The sequence below is a fragment of the Colobus angolensis genome, unplaced genomic scaffold (genome assembly GCF_000951035.1).
Source record: "Colobus angolensis palliatus isolate OR3802 unplaced genomic scaffold, Cang.pa_1.0 Scaffold336, whole genome shotgun sequence".
NCBI classification, from domain to species: Eukaryota; Metazoa; Chordata; class Mammalia; order Primates; family Cercopithecidae; genus Colobus; species Colobus angolensis.
This window is the reverse complement of record NW_012116666.1, coordinates 627,704-648,444: the sequence shown is the minus strand read 5'-3', so window position 1 is coordinate 648,444 and position 20,741 is coordinate 627,704. Positions and strand designations below refer to the sequence as shown.

At 47.5% G+C, this 20,741-nt stretch overlaps 1 protein-coding gene across 1 annotated transcript in view; it reads left to right on the top strand.

The window, feature by feature from the left end:
• The first annotated feature begins 5 nt into the window (after window positions 1-5).
• Window positions 6-20,741, top strand: part of ENTPD6 (ectonucleoside triphosphate diphosphohydrolase 6 (putative)) — a 31,229-nt gene continuing 10,493 nt past the window's right edge. Inside the window, exons 1-7 of the mRNA XM_011952177.1 lie at window positions 6-239; window positions 11,048-11,116; window positions 11,604-11,925; window positions 14,459-14,535; window positions 17,833-17,976; window positions 19,455-19,530; window positions 20,259-20,294. Coding sequence (XP_011807567.1) covers window positions 11,063-11,116; window positions 11,604-11,925; window positions 14,459-14,535; window positions 17,833-17,976; window positions 19,455-19,530; window positions 20,259-20,294 — 709 coding nt within the window. The 5' untranslated portion in view covers window positions 6-239; window positions 11,048-11,062. The remainder of the gene's footprint in view (window positions 240-11,047; window positions 11,117-11,603; window positions 11,926-14,458; window positions 14,536-17,832; window positions 17,977-19,454; window positions 19,531-20,258; window positions 20,295-20,741) is intronic.

Genomic DNA, 20,741 nt, shown 5'->3' with positions numbered 1-20,741 from the left:
TTCACTAGGGCTTCCTGGACGTCTGAGCTCCGCTGACCGGTGGGGGGCAAGTCCAGTGTTTTGGGCCGCAGGGCGGGCCAAATAGCAGGGGCCTCTAGCCCCAGGGGGCCCTAGCCCTGCTGCGTTCATTCATTCGGCCAGCTTTTGCGGACCCGCCCCCAGTCCGCGTCAGGAACAGGCCCCTGCGCTCCTGGATGAGCCCGGCGGGGAAGCCTCGCGTAGCAGTTTCTGGGAAACAGGTAGGATCAGGCCGCTTGGACAGGACTGAGAGTGTAAGGACGATTCACCCTGGCATTGGGGTGATGTCCCAAGGAGCTCATAGGTGGTCAGGGCGGTTCTGCCCGAGCTGACCTATGAGCCGCGGATGCCCGGACCGAGGGAGGGAGAGCCCCTGATATGGACAGACTAGACTCCTTCAGTGGAAAACATTCAACAGCCAGGAGAGCGTGGAAGAGGAAGGAGAGATGGGAGGGCCCAGGGGAGCGTGGAAGGGAGGGTGTTTTTATTATAAGTGCAAAGGAACCAGCCACCGGGAAGTGCCTGGGCAGCTCTGGGTGTCCCTCCAGGCACCTGTATTCCAATCTTACCTGCGCGAAGCCACACACCCACGTCACACAGGATGCGGGGAATTCAGCCATAGCCTGCAGGCGGGGAATCTTCCTTGGGAGAGGTGGATTACAAGGACTCTTCCTCCCACCCGCTGTGCAAGAGCCTTGGGCGGCGGGTAGTCATTTTTGAAGGACCTGGCAAGCACGGTACCAATCTCGAAAGAGCTTTTTGTTTCCCTCCCCTTGGCCTGGAGAGAGTGACTGGCTAGCGTGTGTGTCTGCCTCCTGAAGCTTCGGGTAAAGGACCAGGGAGATGGGCAGCCCTTTGTGTCAGGAGATCTGGAAGCGCCTCCCCTCCCACCACCTCCTGTATAAAGGAAACAGCAGGTGGTGTTGACAGGCCTTTCATGCACCGGTTTTTGCCAAGGAGAGAAAAACCTATTGAAACCTACTAGGAGGATGAGTGGAAGTTTCTAATGTGCTTTATTTTTGGATACAGCGTGCATGGCAGGCATTTGCATTCATGGCCCTTCCGTGTACTTGAACTGAAAACCTGAAGAAACTGGCCAACAGATTAGGCAGCCATCAATCCACATCAGATGGCGCCTGTATTTCCAAGAGGTGGCTTGCCATCCCCATCTCCTAGAAAGCCAACCAGGGGACAGGGCAGCTCCTACTAACGACAACACTGCTCCACCCTCAGGTTCTCCTCTCTAACTCCTGCCTGGAGGGTGGCCTCGGCAGGAGCCACACCTCTCTGTTTGCCTGTGTGCACCCTACTTCCTATCCCTGCCTCCCCTTGGTTCCCACCCGCTACCTTCCTTACAGCCTCATCCCACCCTCTCTCTCCTTTAAAGAACAGACTGAGATGTCATTGTTTTCCTCAGTGAGTCTGTCAGGGAGAACGTGATCAACAAATTCACGCTGTGGTGTTAGTGGTTCCCACAGAAACCCCGTTGCCCCTCCTGCAGGTGTCTCAGCCATGGGCAACACCTTAATCTAGTGGAATGACATCGGTGTTAAGATCTGGGCCACAGGGACATGGAGGTGACCTGTTCCTTGGGGAGAGGGTATGGTGAACATGATTTTTTTTTTTTTTTTTTTGAGACGGAGTCTCGCTCTGTCGCCCAGGCTGGAGTGCAGTGGACGGATCTGCAAGCTCCGCCTCCCGGGTTTACGCCATTCTCCTGCCTCAGCCTCCCGAGTAGCTGGGACTACAGGCGCCCGCCACCTCGCCTGGCTAGTTTTTTGTATTTTTTAGTAGAGACGGGGTTTCACGGTGTTAGCCAGGATGGTCTCAATCTCCTGACCTCGTGATCCGCCCATCTCGGCCTCCCAAAGTGCTGGGATTACAGGCTTGAGCCATCGCGCCCGGCGGGTGAACATGATTGTAAGAACTCTTCTTCCCACCCCTGTGCATGAGCAAGGCTGTTCCTGGTTCTGTGCTCTCTCAGTACTGTGTTCTAGTTAGACTCTTGTTTTTGTCTTCCTGAACTTGGTGTGTAACTTCAGTAATTATGTCTGTGTAAGGTATGTCTATGTATGTGAGTGTTTTTTGGATATCTAAAGTAGTATTGTACTTACAGGGAAGGTGAAGTGATAAAGCACGTTCAATTTGGACTGAAGCTGGGGACTCTTGTGTGCTCCACCACACACCGACTGCAATCTCAGACAGGTCCGTTTACACACATTCCCAGGGCCTCGGTGCTGTCTTAGGGAAACCCAGGACTGTGAGGTGGGCTTTGTGGGGCACTGGACACGGGACATGGCACATAAAGGGTTATTTTAAATGGTTAGACAATAAATAACTAGCAACTTTGCCTCTAGATTTAATATACCACCTGTGAATCTGATCATGTGGAATATGGTTCTTAGACTAACAAAGGACATGATAAGACTTGATTATGGTCCAGGTGCGGTGTCTCACACCTGTAATTCCAGCACTTTGGGAGGCCAAGGTGGGCAGATCATTTGAGGTCAGGAGTTTGAGAGCAGCCTGGCCAACATGGTGAAACACCGTCTGTACTAAAAATACAAAAATTAGCCGGGCATGGTGGCGTGTGCCTTTAATCCCAGGTACTTGGGAGGCTGAGGCAGGAGAATTGCTTGAACCTGGAAGGCGGAGGTTGCAGTAAGCCAAGATTGTGCCACTTCACTCCAGCCTAGGTGAGAGAGTGAGACTCTGTCTCAAAAAAAAAAAAAAAAAAACTTGATTACATAAAAAGGATTTTATTAAACATATTCACAGTTGTAGGGTGTTACTATTGCTTTTTGTCCTCACTATTCATCCCTGGATTGTTTCAGAACTTTCTCTATAAATACTGTAATTTAATTAAACATTTGACGATTACTTAGAAACCTGAAACTTTGGGTTATAGTCTACTAAGGAATGGAGACTGTTGTGGTATGAGAGGCGCTACTTTGGAATGAACATTCCTAGTGCCACGTCTCTTCTCCCAATCTCAGCTAACGTTGCCTTAATGTGCATCATTCCCAGCCCCAAGCCTGTCTCCTCTCGTAGAGTCCATCCTATTTCTGGACCAGCCCCAAACCTGTTACCTCTCATATGGCCTGTCCTGTTTCCCAATGATGTCCCTCTGGCATATCAAACTCAGCATGTTGAAAACCTGATCACTGCTGCCTCCTGCCAAACGGTCCCTTCCCAGATGACCTGTTTCAGCTCACGGCCATCACCCAGTCCTGTGGCATCTGTGATGCCTGCATCTTCCTCCTACTGCCCATTCTCCACCTCAGTACACTGCTGAGCCATCAGCAGACCCCCTTCAACAGGTGCTGGCTGAGCTGCTGCTGGGCTCGGTTTTGTGTTGGGTGTTGGAGGTTCTGGGATGGGGGCTGGTCCCTACTCCTGGAGTAGGCGGCATCTAACCAGAGCGAGAGGGGCCTGAAAGAAGAACTGCACATGTCATGTGCTATGGAAATGGCAGAGCAGCCAGGAGCCCAAGGGAGGAGCTCCGCCAGCACATTTCAGCAAGAAGAATCTTAGTAAGGCATGATCTGTCTCCTTCGTTGAGAGAGTAGGGCGTGAGTGTGATCAGAACTGTAAAACGTTTTGTATTTGACACAGTGGGTGGGCCCTGCTCTCTTTATCCCCATCCTTCACCCCACAGAGTTCCTTAAGTCCTATACCAACAGAACTTATTTCTGTTACCAGCCTGGCCTAGCCATTGAAGGATTTTAAAAGTTGCGATAAAATAGGCATAACACAAAAGTTACCAACGTAACGCTTTTTAAATGTACAGTTCTGTGGCATTAAGTGCATTCACAACCACCATCACCATCCTTCTCCAGAACCTTTTCATGTTCCCCAACTGAAACTCTTTACCCAGTAAGTCCTCCTCACCCCCCTGCCCTCAGCACCTGCCCTTCTACTCTCTGTCTGTATGATTTGACAGCTCTAGGTAACTCATGTAAGTGGAATCCTACAATATTTGTCTTTTTGTGACTGGCTTATTTCACTTAGTGAAATGCCTTTAAGGCTCGTCCATGTTGTAGCATGTGTCAGAATTTCCTTCCTTTTTAAAACTGAATAATATTTCATTCAAAATTCAATTCACTTCTAAATTGAATTTTGTGTATCCATCTGTCAGTGGATGTTTGGATTATTTCTGTCTTGTCTGTTGTGAATAATGCTTCAGTGAATGTAAGTGTGTAGCTCTTTAAGATCCTGCTTTCAACTCTTTTGGAAGTGGGATTGCTGAACCATGTGGTAGTTCTGGCTTTGATTTTCGGAGGAAGCTCCATGCTGTTTTCCAAGGCAGCTGCACCATCTGACTTTCCCACCAGCAGAGCACAAGGGTTCCAGTTTCTCCACATCCTCACTAATACTTGTTATTTTCTGTTTGTTTGATAGTGGCATCCTAATATATGATGTGATAGGTCATTGCAGTTTTGCATTTTGCTAATGACTCATGATGTTGAGCCTCTTTTTGTATGCTTTTTATCTGTTATTTTTTAATCAGATTTTTGTGGTTGACTTTTAAGAGTTCTTTATATATTCTGATTATTAACCCCTTTCAGAGCAGATGTACTGTTTATCTATTTTCTCCTGTTCTGTAGGTTGTGTTTTCATTTTGGTGATTGTTTCTTTTGCTGGGTAGAAGCCATTTAGTTAATGTAATTCCATTTGTTTATTTTTGCTTTGCTTGCCTGTGCTTTTGGTGTCATATCTAAGAAATCATTGCCAAATTCTTTTTTTTTTTTTTCTAATCTAACCAATCCCCATTTTTCCTTTAATCTGCAAACTGTCCTGGGTTTGGGCCATTGCCAAATTCTTTATTATTTATCTTGGTGGATTTTGTATTCAGGAATTTGTCCCTTTCATCTAGGTTATCCAGTTTGTAGGCATACAGTGTTCATAGTACTCTCTTATAGTCATTTTTATTCCGTAAAATAGGTAGTAATGTCCCCTCTTTCATTCCAGGTTACAGCTATTTGAGTCTTCTTTCTTTATTCCCTAGTCAGTCTAGCTAAAGGTTTGACAGTTACGTTGACTTTTGAAGAACCAAATTTTAGTTTCATTTATGTTGTCTATTTTTCTATTCTCTATCCTCCTCTAATCTTTATTATTTTCCTCCTCGGTTTTTACTTTTTTTCTCCTCCTTTTTTCCTCTTCCTTTTTCTAGCTTTATGTTTAGTTTGTTCTTTTAGTAGTTATTTAAGGTGTACAGTTAGGTTGTTTGAGCCCTTTCTTCTCTTCTAAAGCAAGTGTTTATAGCTTTTCCTATTGGCACATTTCCCTACTGGCACTGTTTTTGCTGCATCCCGTAAGTTTTGGAAGGTTGTGTTTTTGTTTTCACTTATCTCAAGGTATTTTCTGATTTTCGTTACGACTTCTTCTTTGACTCCTTGGTTGTTTAAGGTTGTGCTCTGCTGAATTTCCACATAATTGTGAATTATTCAGTTTTCCTTCTGCTGTTGATTTCTGGTGTCACCCCATTGTGACTGGAAAAGATGCTTTGTATGGTTTGGATTGTTTAAAATGCATTAAGGCATGTTTTGTAGCCCACCATCTGGCGTTGCGTGTAGGGTGTTCTGTTACACTCTTGCTCTGTAGTGTCATTTGAGTCCTCTGTTTCTTTGCTGATCTTCTGTCTCATTTTTCTGTCTATTATTCAAAGTGAGACATTTCAGTCTCCTAGTATAATAATATTACTATTATTGATAGTTGTCTATTTCTCTTCAATTTTATCAGTGTCTGGTTTACATATTTAGGGGTTTTGATGTTTGTTGCATGTATGTTAACAATCATTTTATATTCCCGGTGAATTGACTATTTTATCATGATATAATGTACTTCTCTGTCTCTTGTGACAGTTTTTGACTTAAAGTCTCTTTTGTCTGATATTGGTATAGCAACCCCTGCTCTCCTTTGGTCACTCCTTGCGTTGACTCTTTTCCATTCTGTTACTTTCAGCCCATATGTGCTCTTAGATCTAAACCGAGTTTCTTGTAGATAGAATACACAGCTGACCCTTGAACAATATGGGTTAGGGATACCAACCCCTCACCTGCAGTTGAAAATCCAAGTGTAACTTCAGTCTAGAATGCAGTGGTGCAATCATGGCTTACTTCAGCCTTGAACTCTGGGGCTCAAGTGATTCTCCCACCTCAGCCTCCCCAAGGAGCCTGGGACTATAGGCGCACACCACCATGTCCAGCTAATTTTTTGATTTTTTGTAGAGACAGGTTCTCCCTATGCTGCCCAGGCTGGTCTCAAACTCCTGGGCTCAAAAAAAACCTCTCGTCTTTGCCTCCCAAACTAGTAGCCTACTGTTGAAGAAGCCTTACTGATAACATAAATAGTTGATTAACACATAGTTTGTATGTTATATGAATTATAATCTGTATTATTACTATGAGGTAAGCTAGTGAACAGAAAATGTTATTATAATAAGAAATCATAAGAAAGAGAAAATGTATTTGCTATTTAGTAAGTGGAAGTGGATTATCATAAAGGTCTTCATCTTCATTGTCTTCATGTTGAGTAAGCTAAGGAGCAGGTGAAAGAGGAAAGGTTGATCTTGCTGTCTCAGAGGTGGCAGGGGTGGAAGAAAATCTGGATATAAGTTGATCTGTGCAGTTCAAACCCATGTTGTTTGAGGGTCAGCTGTAGTCAGGTCTTGTTTTTTAATCTATGCTGCTGTCAATCTGTGTCTCTTGATTGAGGAGTTAATCCATTTATATTTAAAGTAATTACTCATAGGAAAGGACTTGTTTTTGCTATTTTGTTGTTTGTATATATTTTATAGCTTTTTTTTATCCTTCATTACTACCTTCTTTTGTATTTAGTTGATTATCTGTAGATTCTGTTTTTGATTCCCTTCTCATTTCCTTTTTTGTATATGCTACAGATATTTTCATTGTGGTTACAACCATAGGGATTGCATGCATAACATCCTGAAGTTAGAGCAATCTATTTTAAATTGATATCAACTTAATTTCAGTCAGTTCACAGTAACCTCTCCTTTACAATTCCATCTACCCCCACTTTGTTATTGATGTCACAGATTACATCTGTTTGTATTGGGTGTGCACCCATTAGCATAAACCTGTAATTACTTTTATGCATATATCTTTTAAATCCTGAAGAAAATATTAAGTGGTGTTGCAGACCAATTGTACACTAATACTAGTTTCTAAATTTGTCCCTCCATTTGCCTTTGCTGGAGGTGTTTGTATTTTCCTACAGCTTTTAGCTGCTGTCTAGTGCCCTTTTGTTTTAACTTCCAGGACTCCCTTTAGCAGTCTTGTAGGGCAGATCTAGTGGCAGTGAACACTCACATCTTTTATTAATCTGGAAGTGTCTTCACTTCTCCCTCATTTGTGAAGGACAGTTTTGCTGAACATAGAATTCTCCATTGACGGATTTTTTTTTTTCTTTCAGCAGTTTGGGTGTATCGTCCCACTGCCTCTGGCCTCCGAGGTTTCTGGGAAGACGTTGGCTAACAGTGTTACTGAGGATTCTTTATACATTATGAACCGTTCTTTGCTGCTTTCAATATTCTGCCTTTGTCTCTACACAGTTTGATTACATTGTGTCTCAGTGTGGGTCTCTTTGGGTTTATCTTATGTGGGGTTTACTGAGCTTCTTGGATGTTTATATTCATGTCTTTAGTCAAATTTGGGAGGTTTTTAGCTATTCTTTCTTCACATAATTTCTCTGCCCCATTCTCTCTTCTCCTTCTTAGACTTCTATAATGTGCATGGTGCATGTGAGGGAGGCCCCTAAGTCCCTGAGGCTCTGCTCACTTTCCTCATTCTTTTTGCTCCTCTGACTTGATATATTCAAATGTCCTGTGTTCAGGTTGGCTGATTCCTGTGCTGACTCAAATTTCTCTGGTCAGAGTTTTCAGTTCAGTTTTGTATTTTTCAGCTCCACAATTTCTGTTTGATTCCTTTTTATAATTTCTCATTTTGTTGTCATAATGTTGTTTTCTTGATTTATTTTCATTCTTTATCTGTTTTCCTTCAGCTCTTTTAAAAGGCATATTTAAGATAGTCATTTTTAAGTCTTGGTCAAGTACGTCCAGTGCCTGCATTTCTTCAGGGATGGATTCTGCCGCTTCATTTTCTTCCTCTGAATGAGCTGTGTTTTCCCGTTTCTTAGTATGCCTTGTGAGTTTTTTGCTCAACATTGGGCATCTGAAAAACAGCTCCATGTCCCAGTCTTTGCAGACTAACTCTGTTTTGGGAATGGCCCCCACCAAATAGCAGGATCTGTCTAAGCCTACGGATCAGCTCAGGATGAAGGCTGAAGTCTCCTCAGGTTTCTTCTGAGGATGCATCTTCCCTGGGCCTGTGTATGTGTTTTTTTTCAATTTCACCATATTCGTGACTATTTAAAAATATCTTCAAGCTTCCCTTTGGAATATACCAAGAAATGTATTTGGAGTTACCTTTGTTTTTCTTTTCTTTCTTTCTTTTATTTTTTTTTTGAGGCAGAGTCTCGCTCTGTCGCCCAGGCTGGAGTGCAGTGGCTTAATGTTGGCTCACTGCAACCTCCGCCTCCCGGGTTCAAGCCATTCTCCTGCCTCAGCCTCCCAAAGTGCTGGGATTACAGGCATGAGCCACCACGCCCGGCCCGGAGTTACCTTTGTTTTTCTATCATTGTAAATTTCGATTCTGGAATTGGGGTTTGGTGGTGTGATATGTTGCTCACATGTGCCCGGAACTCCTGTTCCTAAAAGGACTTTGAGATCAAGGAACACATATTTAATCTCCCCTTTATGGCTTGGTTTTAGTTCCTCTTTCCAAGTTGAATAACCAATTTTTCATTGCTGTTTTGTTTAAGTTGGTGATCTGAAGCTTAATCTCAGTACCCTTAACTCTGAATTGTCAAATTTTGATAAAATGTGTGCCCTTTTTTTTTTTTTTTTAGTAAGAGAAAGCAGGTCTTAATGTCTGCCAGAACACAATTTATTTGCCTTGTTGGCTCCATTAAACTTTTATAAAGCTTTAAGTACATATACATCTTACTTTCCCAAAGTCTCTCCCAGTCCCTCCTTGGGCTTGAGATGTTCTACTGTATTTCTCACCTGTCATTCTTGCCCCAGGTATGCGTGGGGTTGTATTCACCCTACAGCTTTGCCTAGCAGTGCCCACAACCATTTCCCTGACTTCCTGTCTGAGCTCTGAGCTCAGAGTCAGGTGAAACAGAGATCTGTTCCTCAGGCAGCCCAAGACAGATTAGGATGTTGCAGAAAGGTCCGCTCCGCTGCCTCCAGTTACAAGGGAAGGAATTGGGAGCTGGGCTGCTGCTTTCATCAGGCGGCGCCGTGCTGGGGAGGCGTGGGGCAGGAGCGAGCGAAGCACCCCAGAGTTCCTGACATCCTGAATGTGGCTGCTTCTGGGCTGGGCATTCTCTTGGTTGCTGTAGATCGTTGCCTGTTTTGCAGAGCTCCTATGCAATATTTTAACCAGTCTCTAGTTGTTTTTAATGTTTCTCTGTGGGAGAATGAGGGCCTTTGAGCTTCTTTTACCGTCTTGCTGTGTCCTCTCCCTGTTAATGGATTTTCTACAGGATTCTGTTGTGTGTCTGGTGACGTTATAGAAGGTGCAAGGGTGGAGGAGCAGCCTCTTCCATTCTAAAGAAGGGCTTGGATACCATGCTGGGCAGCAGCAGCACAAGACAAACTGAGTCCCTGCCCTGGGGGCTCATGTCCTAGACGGGAGACACAGACCTACAGGAACCAGGTCTATTAATACTGGTTTCATCACAGCTGGTGGTGGGTAAAGGGAGCTCAGAGACTATGTGATGGGGCATGTGGAGGTTGGGGGCATCCGGGAAGGGGGTGGCAGTGACATTTCAGTGGAGGTTTCAGAATGAAAACATGGTGCCAGGGTGGTGGACAAGTATTCTGGGAATGGGTATCAGTCTGTGCCAGGGGCCTGAGGCAGGGAGAGGCTGAGTTCAAGGGGCAGAAGGCGGCACTGTTCTCAGAGCACTGTGGGCAAGGACAAAAGAGTGTGATGAAGCAGCAGGGGCCGGCAGGAACAGGCCCAGGCAGAGGCTGCAACATGATCCTGAGAGCTGTAGGAAGCTCCTGAGCATGGTGGGACCCAGGCCCAAAATAGGGCTGGGGAGGGGCTGCACCTTGGCACCTGCCAGGAGAGCCTTTTTGCAGCCCTGCCCATGGCAGATGCTCAAGGAAGGGTGGTTTTCCTGTCTCCTGCCTCAGTGTGGGTAGCCAGGCCACTGGTGAGGCTTCTTCCCTCGGCATGGGACACTGTAGCAGTGCTTGTCTTACCTCTCTGGGCCTGAGGATAGCCAGCTGTGGCCACAGGTGGGACCTCAGTAAGGAGGGGCCAGGAAGGGCCTGCTCCCTGTGCTCTGCCCCACGGGCCCTGTCCTTCCATTCTGCTGTGCCCAAACAGCCTCAGGTAGTGCAGGTCGCTGCTGACTTGCCCCTTGGACTGCCACTGCCCCCTCCTCAGCAGTGCAGCCATGCTGTCCTTGGCTCCACAGAGATGTCACCTCCTGCTGCCCTTCTGTAAAGCCCACGTGTGGCACGTGCTTTCTCTGCAGCCTGTTCTGAGCACACTGAATCCCCAAAGTCACGAGGGGCTCTCCCAGGAGCAGCCCCACCTTACAGATGAGGCTGGCCCCCTCGAGGGGCATCTTGCCCACTGTCATACGTGGCTGCAGGCAGAACGGGTACCCCTTCCAGCCTGGCACCCTCCTGACCCCTTGCTCCCCTCGGAGTGGCCACTCACCAGGACCGACAGAGAGAGTGAGCGGGGGACAGGCTGATGGACGTTCCCCAGGGTTGGCGGCCCTAGAGTCGGCCCACGCTTCTTGTCCTTTGAAGCCTCAGGTTCCTACATGCTGCCTCACACTGGAGCAGCCAATGAAACTTGAACAAATGCTTTCATTTTGGGTGTATTGATCCAAAAATATTGGTACCCAATGAAGTTTTTGCTACGCTAGTAGAATTTTTGTAGGCTTTGAAAGTATACAGACAGTATTTTTTCCTTGGCAGAAATGGGCTATGTGAATGAAAAAAGGTATTCGTTATGAAACTTCCAGAAAAACGAGCTACATTTTTCAGGTTTGTCTGGGGCTCTCAGTAGTTGCCCAAGGGCTGGAGTTTAAACCTTTCGAAAAGTAAATTGCCTGAATAGAAGTATAACTGAGGATTGAAAGACTGAATCAGATATGTGCTTCTGTTCCCATGAACAGTTTGGGAACACCATTTACATGTGGCTTTTTTTACATAAATCGCCATATATCCCAAGCTGCCCGTGGGACCCTCCCTTAGAGGAGCCAGCAGCTGTGGCCTGTGCGCCAGGTCAGCACCTGCAAGGTGTGCGACCTTGAGCAGGCTGTCCTGCCTTTATAAACCTCAGTTCCTCTTCTGTGAGATGGGGATCACACCTTCTGGAATCATTATGAGGATCAAATGAAGCTTCTGATTCCTGGGGGGAACATGGAGCGGTTTCAGGTTGAACATTTTGTCCCTAGACCTGGGGACGTCTGACTCTCCTTGGAACTTGGCACCCTAACGTGCTCTTCCTGCCTCTCCCCCTTCCCACCAGCAGCCGCAGCACGGTCCTTGGCAGACAAGGATGAGAAAAATATCCAACCACGGGAGCCTGCGGGTGGCGAAGGTGGCATACCCCCTGGGGCTGTGTGTGGGCCTGTTCATCTATGTTGCCTACATCAAGTGGCACCGGGCCACCACCACCCAGGCCTTCTTCAGCATCACCAGGGCAGCCCCGGGGACCCGGTGGGGTCAGCAGGCCCACAGTCCCCAGGGGACAGCTGCAGACGGGCACGAGGTCTTCTACGGGATCATGTTTGATGCAGGAAGCACTGGCACCCGAGTACACGTCTTCCAGTTCGCCCGGCCCCCCAGAGGTACCCGCCTCTCATGGCAGGGCTCTCGGGATCTTCTCCCCTGTGCTACGGTGTTGGCCAGGCCCCCTGCCGCAGACTCACCTGGGAGCTTGCCTAAATGCAATTTCCCAGAGATGCTGACGCCGATGTAGGCTCGGGTCCAAGCATCTAAATTTCCTGGGAGTCCCAGATCATTCTTACACTAGTGAGTAGTGATCATGCTGAAGGACAGCTGAGACCTTGAGGGTGTTTGGTGGCCCATCCCCTCCCCACATTCACCAGCAGGTCAGGTGGCTAGGACCAGGATTTAGGCCAGTGGCTGTTTGGGGCTTTGTGGGGAGTTCAGGGAGGAAGTATCCCCAGATTCAGGCCCATGGGAGGCAGAAAATCAGGAAAGCCAGATAAATAGCAAAGGCTCCTGGGCCTGACCAGGAGCTGCCAGGTGGGCCAAGATGGCCAGGGGCAACAGCCGAGAGGGTTCTCAGCTGGAGAAGGGAGCTGGAGCCTGGACCCCGTTGGCTGTGCTTCTAGGGTGGGCCTCAGGCCGGGATGGGCGACTTCTCTTGCGGGGTCCCCCTTGCCACCCGTTCCTCTGCTCTCCGACCACCCTCTTCCCTTGGTTCCCTGATGCCCGTCTCGTGCCCGTGACCCTGAGGTTTGCCCTCCATGTGTCTCTAGCCATAGCCAGTGAGAGTTTGCAGCCCCTGTCAGGCAGGTCCCCTGGGTGTCCGACGCTCTTCTTGGCTGACCTGGAACCTGTGGGGTAGACACCATCCTGGCATTGCACGGTTCTGCTGGCGCTGGAGACTTCTAGCTGCTGTCTCCAAAGCTGGGTGGTGTATTGTATTTACTTTTGACTCCATCTGCTTTATTTTTTAACTTATTACAGTAGTGAAATATTTAGATGCCATATATGCTTATCTCTGAAAGTGGCTTCGAAGCCTGTAATCCCAGCTACGCAGTAGGCTAAGGCAGGAGAATCGCTTGAACCTGGTGGGCGGAGGTTGCAGTGAGCCAAGATCACACTATTGCACTCCAGCCTGGACAACAAGAGTGAAACTCCATCTCAAAAAAAAATTTTGTAGTGGAACTTTTAAAAAATTAATAATTAATTAAAAAGTAAAGCTTCTTCGAAGCTAAGTGTGCAACAGACATCAGCCTGCAATGCTTTTGGAGCCATGTCCCAGGGTTTTCTCTTTGGAGAGAAAAGACCTTGCGAAAAGTTTTGTCCCTGATCTTTTCTGGTCCAGTCTTCGTGTCTGAATTTAGTATTCCTCCCTGTTGTACGCACGACTTCATGCCACTCCTAATAGTTTAAAACACTGCATTTTTTAAAATGAAGAAAAAACCCTAATCTTGAGAACCCTGTAATAAATTCATTTCAGAATCAAGGAAATGGTGTTCCTATTTTCAGTTTGAAGTCACTTGTCCTATTCCACTGTTTATTGAATTGGCAAGAATTAACTGTGTTAAAATTGTTTTTTTTTTTTGAGACGGAGTCTCGCTCAGTCGCCCAGGCTGGAGTGCAGTGGCCGGATCTCAGCTCACTGCAAGCTCCGCCTCCCGGGTTTACGCCATTCTCCTGCCTCAGCCTCCCGAGTAGCTGGGACTACAGGCGCCCGCCGCCTCGCCCGGCTAGTTTTTTGTATTTTTTAGTAGAGACGGGGTTTCACCGTGTTAGCCAGGATGGTCTCGATCTCCTGACCTCGTGATCCGCCCGTCTCGGCCTCCCAAAGTGCTGGGATTAAAGGCTTGAGCCACCGCGCCCGGCCAACTGTGTTAAAATTTAACACCGATGTAGTTGTTTCATATGTAAATTATCTTCAGTTAAGTTGAATTTTTATTTTTTATTTATTTTTTTATTTTTGAGATGGAGTCTCGCTCTGTTGCCCAGACTGGAGTGCAGTGGTGTGATCTTGGCTCACTGCAACCTCCGCCTCCCGGGTTCAAGCAATTCTCCTGCCTCAGCCTCCCAAGTAGCTGGGACTGCAGGTGCCTGCCCCCACACCCAGCTAATTTTTTTGTATTTTTGGTAGAGACGGGGTTTCACCATATTCTCCAGGATGGTCTCAAACTCCTGACCTCGTGATCTGCTCACTTCGGCCTCCCAAAGTGCTGGAATTACAGGCGTGAACCACCGTACCCGGCCGTAAAGTTGGATTCTTAAAAAGTAAAATGCAGGGCACAGTAGCTTGCACCTGTAGTTCCAGCTACTCAGAAGGCTGAGATGGGAGGATTGCTTGAGCCCAAAAGTTCAAGACCAGCCTGGGCAACATAGCAAGAGCCCATCTCTTTAAAAAAAAATTATTATAATAAATATAATTTTAAAAAAATAATAAGTAACATTCTGGCCAAGACATTAGGTATTATACTCATCTTGTTCTGATGAACAAAGAGTCAGAATTTAGACAAGGAGTAGATGAAGGGCCCCTGCCACTTGGGGACTGGTCTGTATTGTCAGCGTCTGTCTTTAAAAAGTGTGGCTAGTTGTGATTGTATGTGTTCTCATGTGTGTATTCATAGTTGTACCCTTTTCAACATGTTTTCCCCTTAGAAACTCCCACCTTGACCCATGAAACCTTCAAAGCACTGAAGCCAGGTCTTTCTGCCTATGCTGATGATGTTGAAAAGGTAAGGATCCTCTCCCGTGTCTCCCTGTTCAACTGCGGAATGTGTTCAAGCCAGTTCTTTTCCTTTGAATATGGTAGGCTGTCTTCACAAGGGAAGGGGGCTTTGACGGTGCTGCCTGGGCATTTCACGCCATTTGGGATGGTCAGATGAGAGAAGGTGTGCAGCGCGTGGGCCCAGAGGAGAACGCGCCCCCACCCGGCTCCATCCTCTGACTCCACCGTGCCAGCGCTCAGTTCTCCAACCTGGGGGTCCCAGGGTCTTGGTACAGGTCAGAAGCACAAATCCTACAAACTTACAAAAATCATTATTTGACAGTTTACTTATTCATATTTTTACACTAATTTTGTCTTGTGAATTTTGCATAATACATTTTTAATTTTTTGTTGTGGTTTCTGATTGAAGATAGCAAACATTGACTGAAATAAAAAATTATTGTTGGCCGGGCCTGGTGGGTCACACATGCAGTCCCAGCACTTTGGGAGGCCGGGGCAAGAGGATCTCTTGAGCCCAGGAGTTCAAGACCAGCCTGGGCAACAGAGAACCCCATTACTACAAAATTTAAAAATCAGCTAGGCATGGTGGTACACACTGTCATCCCAGCTACTTGGGAGACTGAGGTGGGAGGATCACTTGGGCTTGGGAGGTCAAGGCTACAGTGAGCCACGATTGTGCCCCAGGTGACAGAGTGAGACCTTATATCTAAAGAAAAAAATTAAAAACATGTTACGGGCTGGGCAGAGTGGCTCACGCCTGTAATCCCAGCACTTTGGGAGGCCGAGGCGGGTGGATTACCTGAGATCAGGAGTTCCAGACCAACCTGGCCAACATGGTGAAACCTCATCTCTACTAAAAATACAAAAATGAGCTGGGCGTGGTGGTTGCAGCTACTCGGGAGGCTGAGGCAGGAGAATCACTTGAACATGGGAGGCAGAGGTTGCAGTGAGCCGAGATTGCGCCACTGCACTCCAACCTGGGGGACAGAGTGAGACTCCGACCCCATCCAAAAACAATGTATTATGCAAAATCCACAAAACTAAATAAATAGAAATTTAATTAAAATTGTCAAATAATGATTTTTGTAAGTTTGTATCATTGCTACTTCTATCTCAAGTCCTTAAAGCTTACAGCTGCACTAATGCAGGATGCATTACTGCAGGATGCCTGATTTTCTACTGGGGCACCCACAAAATGGGCTATGGAGAGAGTTGTAACTTCCTTTTGGTTCAGGCATTTCTTAAGTCATGAGCTAGTACATTGCTCTTGTCCACAAATGTGTCATGGTCTCAGACAATGTAGTTCAAGCCTTTCCTGTAGCTTAGTTAAAAAAGAAATTGAAATTGGTGATTCTAGAGTGACCTTACAGTTAAACCTGATTAAATTAGATAAATTTAGAATAAGTTCCTAGGATTTTTAAGGCCTTAGTTGTTTGAGTAGGTGACACACATTGAAGTGGGACAAATGTCCACGCCCTCCAGGGTGACAGTACAGATGTCCCTCCTGCTCCGGGCTGCCTCGGAGGCCCACGTCCTGGCTCTCTTAGCATCCTTTGAGGCTGGGTGATGTGTATGTAAACAGAGGCATCTGTATTCTCCCCATTTTTACCTCACACCCATGGGGGTGTCCGTACCGAGGCCCTTGGCTTTGCTGCTGAGCAGGATAGTTGGACAGCGTTTATGTCTGCATGTGCAGAGCTTCCTTAGTTTTTTTGGCTGAATGTTATTGCATGGATGCTGCACACTTATCTCATGGAACCAGTCCCCTTCTGAAGGACATTTAGATAATGTCCAATCTTTTTCTCTTGACAGTAGAAAAGGGCTGCACCTGACACATGCTTCATTACCCACACATGCAAGGGGCATCTCCCAGATGAATTCTCTATTTTCTTTTTTCCCGAGACGAGGTCTCTCTCTGTCACCCAGGCTGGAGTGCAGTGACACAATCACAGCTCACTGCAACCTCTGCCTCCTGGGCTCAAATTATCCTCCCACCTCAGCCTCCCGAGGAACTGGGACCATAGGTGCACACCACAATGCCCAGCTAATATTTAAATGTTTTGTAGAGATGGGAGTCTTGCTGTGTTGCCCAGGGTGGTCTTGACCTCCTGGGCTCAAGTGATCCTCCCACCTCAGCCTCCCAAGAGGAATTACTGGAATGGGATTTCTGGATAGGAGGAATGTGTTTTTCCCTTGGACAGATGCGGCCCACGTGTCCCCACAGAATCACACCGTCTACAACACCCGGCCGCCTTCCCAGGCCTTCACTCTCATGCACACACCGACATAGGGCCTTATCCAGCCTTGGGCTCTGGATCCAGCACTCTGGCAGGTGAAGTGACTCCTGGATGTGGGTGTCATGGGGTTTAGTGCCAGGAGGGACCCCAGACTTGCCTAGTGCCACACCTTTGCAATGTCCAGCGAAGCTGAGGCTCACCTGAGATTGCCCGTGAGGATTGGCACAGGTCTGGATGTGGGCTTAGGTCACCAGGCTCAGTAGAACAGCGGCTTATTCTCCTGACCTGTCCTCCCCCTGCCGTGTTTCACCCGGTCCCTGTGTTCCCACACACCTGCCAGTACCACTTGTGTCACTGTTTCCTGCAGATTTTGAAAATCAGGAAAGGAAATTGTATAAAAGCAAGGGCCAGGGATGGTGGCTGACACCTCTAATCATAGCACTTTGGGGGGCTGAGGTGGGAAATGGCTTGAGGCCAGGAGTTCAAGACCAACATAGGTAACACAGAGACATAGTGTCTCTATAAGAAGTTTTTTTTTGAGATGGAGTCTCGCTGTGTCGCCCAGGCTGGAGTGCAGTGGCGCCATCTCAGCTCACTGCAAGCTCTGCCTCCCAGGTTCATGCCATTCTCCTGCCTCAGCCTCCCGAGAAGCTGGGACTATAGGCGCCCACCACCACACCTGGCTAATTTTTTGTATTTTTAGTAGAAACGGGGTTTCACTGTGTTAACCAAGATGGTCTTGATCTCCTGACCTTGTGATCCACCTCGGCCTCCCAAAGTGCTGGGATTACAGGCGTGAGCCACCACACCCGGTCAGAAGTTTTTAAAAATTAATTGGGCATCATGGCTTACGCCCTTGTTCCAGCTGCTTGGAAGGCTGAGGCAGGAGGATCACTTGAGCCCAGGAATTCAAGGCTGCAAATGAGCTGTGATCAAGCCACTTCACTTTAGCCTGGGCAACATAGACTGTCTCCAGAAACCAAAAAAACCCAAAAGGGTGGAAGCAGCACGTGTGACCCTGTATGCTGCATTTGACAAACCCTGCTTTGCTCTCACCGTGTTCACAGAGCGCTCAGGGAATCCAGGAACTACTGGATGTTGCTAAACAGGACATTCCATTCGACTTCTGGAAGGCCACCCCTCTGGTCCTCAAGGCCACAGCTGGCTTACGCCTGTTACCTGGAGAGAAGGCCCAGAAGTTACTACAGAAGGTGAGCCTGGCCATTCCCCAGTGCCATTAGCCAGCCCCCAGGACCTACTGATGACTAAAAACACCTGCTATCTCACCAGTGCCGCACCATCAGGCAGGACACAGATGCTTCTGAAGAAAAGTTTGCAGCATCACTTTTAGGTGGAGGGATGGTGGGCAGATGATACTTTGTTCCTTGTGACATTTAAGGTTATTCGTGTTTTCTAGAGTGAATCTGTGTTTTATAGTAAGGAAAGCAGCTTGATTTTAGAAGCGTACTGTGGGCTGGGCGCAGTGGCTCATACCTGTACTCCCAGTACTCTGGGAGGCCAAGGTGGGCAAATCATTTGAGCCCAGAAGTTCAAGGCCAGCCTGGCCAACATAGCAAGACCCCATCTCTACCAAAAACACAAAATTAGCTGGGTGTTGTGGTGCATTCCTGTCATCCCAGCTACTTAGGAAGCTGAGGTGGGAGGATTGATTGAGCCCAGGAGGTCAAAGCTACACTGAGCTGATGATTATGCCACTGCACTCTAGCCTGGGCAGCAGAACAAGACCTTGTCTCAAAAAAATAAATAAAAATAAATAAAAGTGCATGGTGCCTTCAGGGGACTTGATCCTGGTCAGAAGTTGGTGTGTGCTGAGCCCCGGTGCTGCAGCTGAAGCCTGCTTGTTCCCCATGGCAGCTGCTCATCCTGCTCCTGGTCCGATGCTCATACATGACTGTCGAAGAGGCCCTGTGGCCTCTCCCAGTCCCGGCACGTCAGGGCCAGTGTGTCCCCAGCCGCCCAGAATTCCACAGTGGGTCCTCCTCAACCTCTGTGCTGCCTCCACCCATTTACTTGTGGGAGGAGGGCACAGGGCACGCCTGTCAGGGTCCCTCACAGGGTTGGATTGTGGGGCATGCATGCAGGTGGGGTGTGCAGAGGTGCTGAAGCTTCTGTGGGTAGATTTTGCTGAAAGGTGGGCAAGGAAATACCCCCAGAGGCCAGGGCCCTGGTGAAGGTTGCTGTCTGCCTTGGAGGACTTCCAGCTCCTTTATCTCACATCCCAAAGCAGGGCAATGTTTGGAGCCCAGCAGGCCCAGTGTGCCCCAGCTTCCCCCAGTCTGTGCAGCCCCCAGAGCCCTTCTAAGCCCCAGCTGGCTTAGGACAGGGTCTCCAGGACAGCATGGGCTTCAGCGAGCCCTGGCGGTAGATTAACTTGCAATGGATTAGAGAGGCCTGAACAGACTCAGAGAACATTGGCAGGTGCCCCTGGGGTTTCATTACTGCCTGCCAGTAGCATGATGCAAAACCCTTGACCATAAATTCTAAAGGATGAAGAAAGCTGATCTGAGTGCAGTAGTATTTACGACTAATTGATCACAACCAGTTACAGACTTTTTTGTTCTTCTCCACCCACACTGCTTCACTTGACTGACTAGCTAGCTAGCTAAATAAATAAATATATTCATTCATTCATTCTAAAGGATGAATTAACATCTCTCTTTACATTTAGGTGAAAGAAGTGTTTAAAGCATCGCCTTTCCTTGTAGGGGATGACTGTGTTTCCATCATGAACGGAACAGATGAAGGTAAAGTGTCTGGAAGCGCCTCTGGACAGTGGGGCTGTGCAGTGAGGTGGGCGGGAGCGATCCTGCTGCTTCTAACCATCCGCCACCCGGCCCCGTGTGGGAGCCTCCTCCCCTGTCAGGTGCTCCAGTGAAGAATCATGGCTGTTACAGCCCGGTTCTGAGTCACAACTGACATGTCACAAAAGGGTCTTTTTGGGGTCATTGTCAGAGACAGATTATCTTGACCAACCCCAAACCTGGCACGAATGGAGTTTCTAAAAAACATCGTGTTTTTAGTTTTAAGAACATTTGGAGAGAATCTCCAGTTGCCGCCATATTTAGAATGTTGTTGCATTGTTAATTCTAAGAGACATTTAAGGTTCCTCACTAGCTCCTGATGGGTCTTCAATATGACCTTGAGAATGAATGTGTATAGAGGAGGAAGGGGAGCACTGGGTTCTTTTTCTACTTCTTCCAAAAAGAGGAGGCCAGTAATAACCAGAGGAGAGAAGCGGCGTTTGGTGAAGTGCTTTAGGATTCAGTTTGCTGTCTCCCAGGACAGTCGGCCGGAAGCTGCTGGATTCATTTCTGAGAAATGCTCCTCTCTGCCAGTGATCCAAAGGCTGGCTGTAGTGCAGAAGCGATACCTTCGTGCTCCCTAGATCTGAAAATTGTCATTTAACGGTCCTGTGTGTTATGCTGTCAGCATCTCAAGTGATTAAAATAATGCCTGTGACACTCTCTTGTAGGCGTTTCGGCGTGGATCACTGTCAACTTCCTGACAGGTGTGTGCGCACTGCATCACAGAGGCTAGCCGCCATAGACGCCTGTGGAGGGCTCGGTCAGGCCTTTCGAGAGCAGGAGCCTCATTTCTGCTCTTTAAGATAACCCCTCAGGGTTTGGCAATGTTGCTGACTGACCATAGGGTGTTGGGGATGGATGGGGTCAGCCATCTGACTCACAGGTGTAGATGCTAGGAGTGGGGTGCTTCTCTGCAGATCTGGGGCATTTTTCTCCCAGCACAGCCCCTGCCCTGTCGCCTGCAGAACATCCACCAGGACCCCCATCCTCTCATTTCTAAGAGAAGTAATGAATCAAACCAGTCATATCTTCCAATATTGAATGTGATGTGAACGCTATTCACTTTCTAATTGGATTCCTGTGCTGTAGGTGGAACAGGGAACAGAAACATCTGTTTTTAGAAACAAGTGACAAGGAGTCATTTTTCTTTT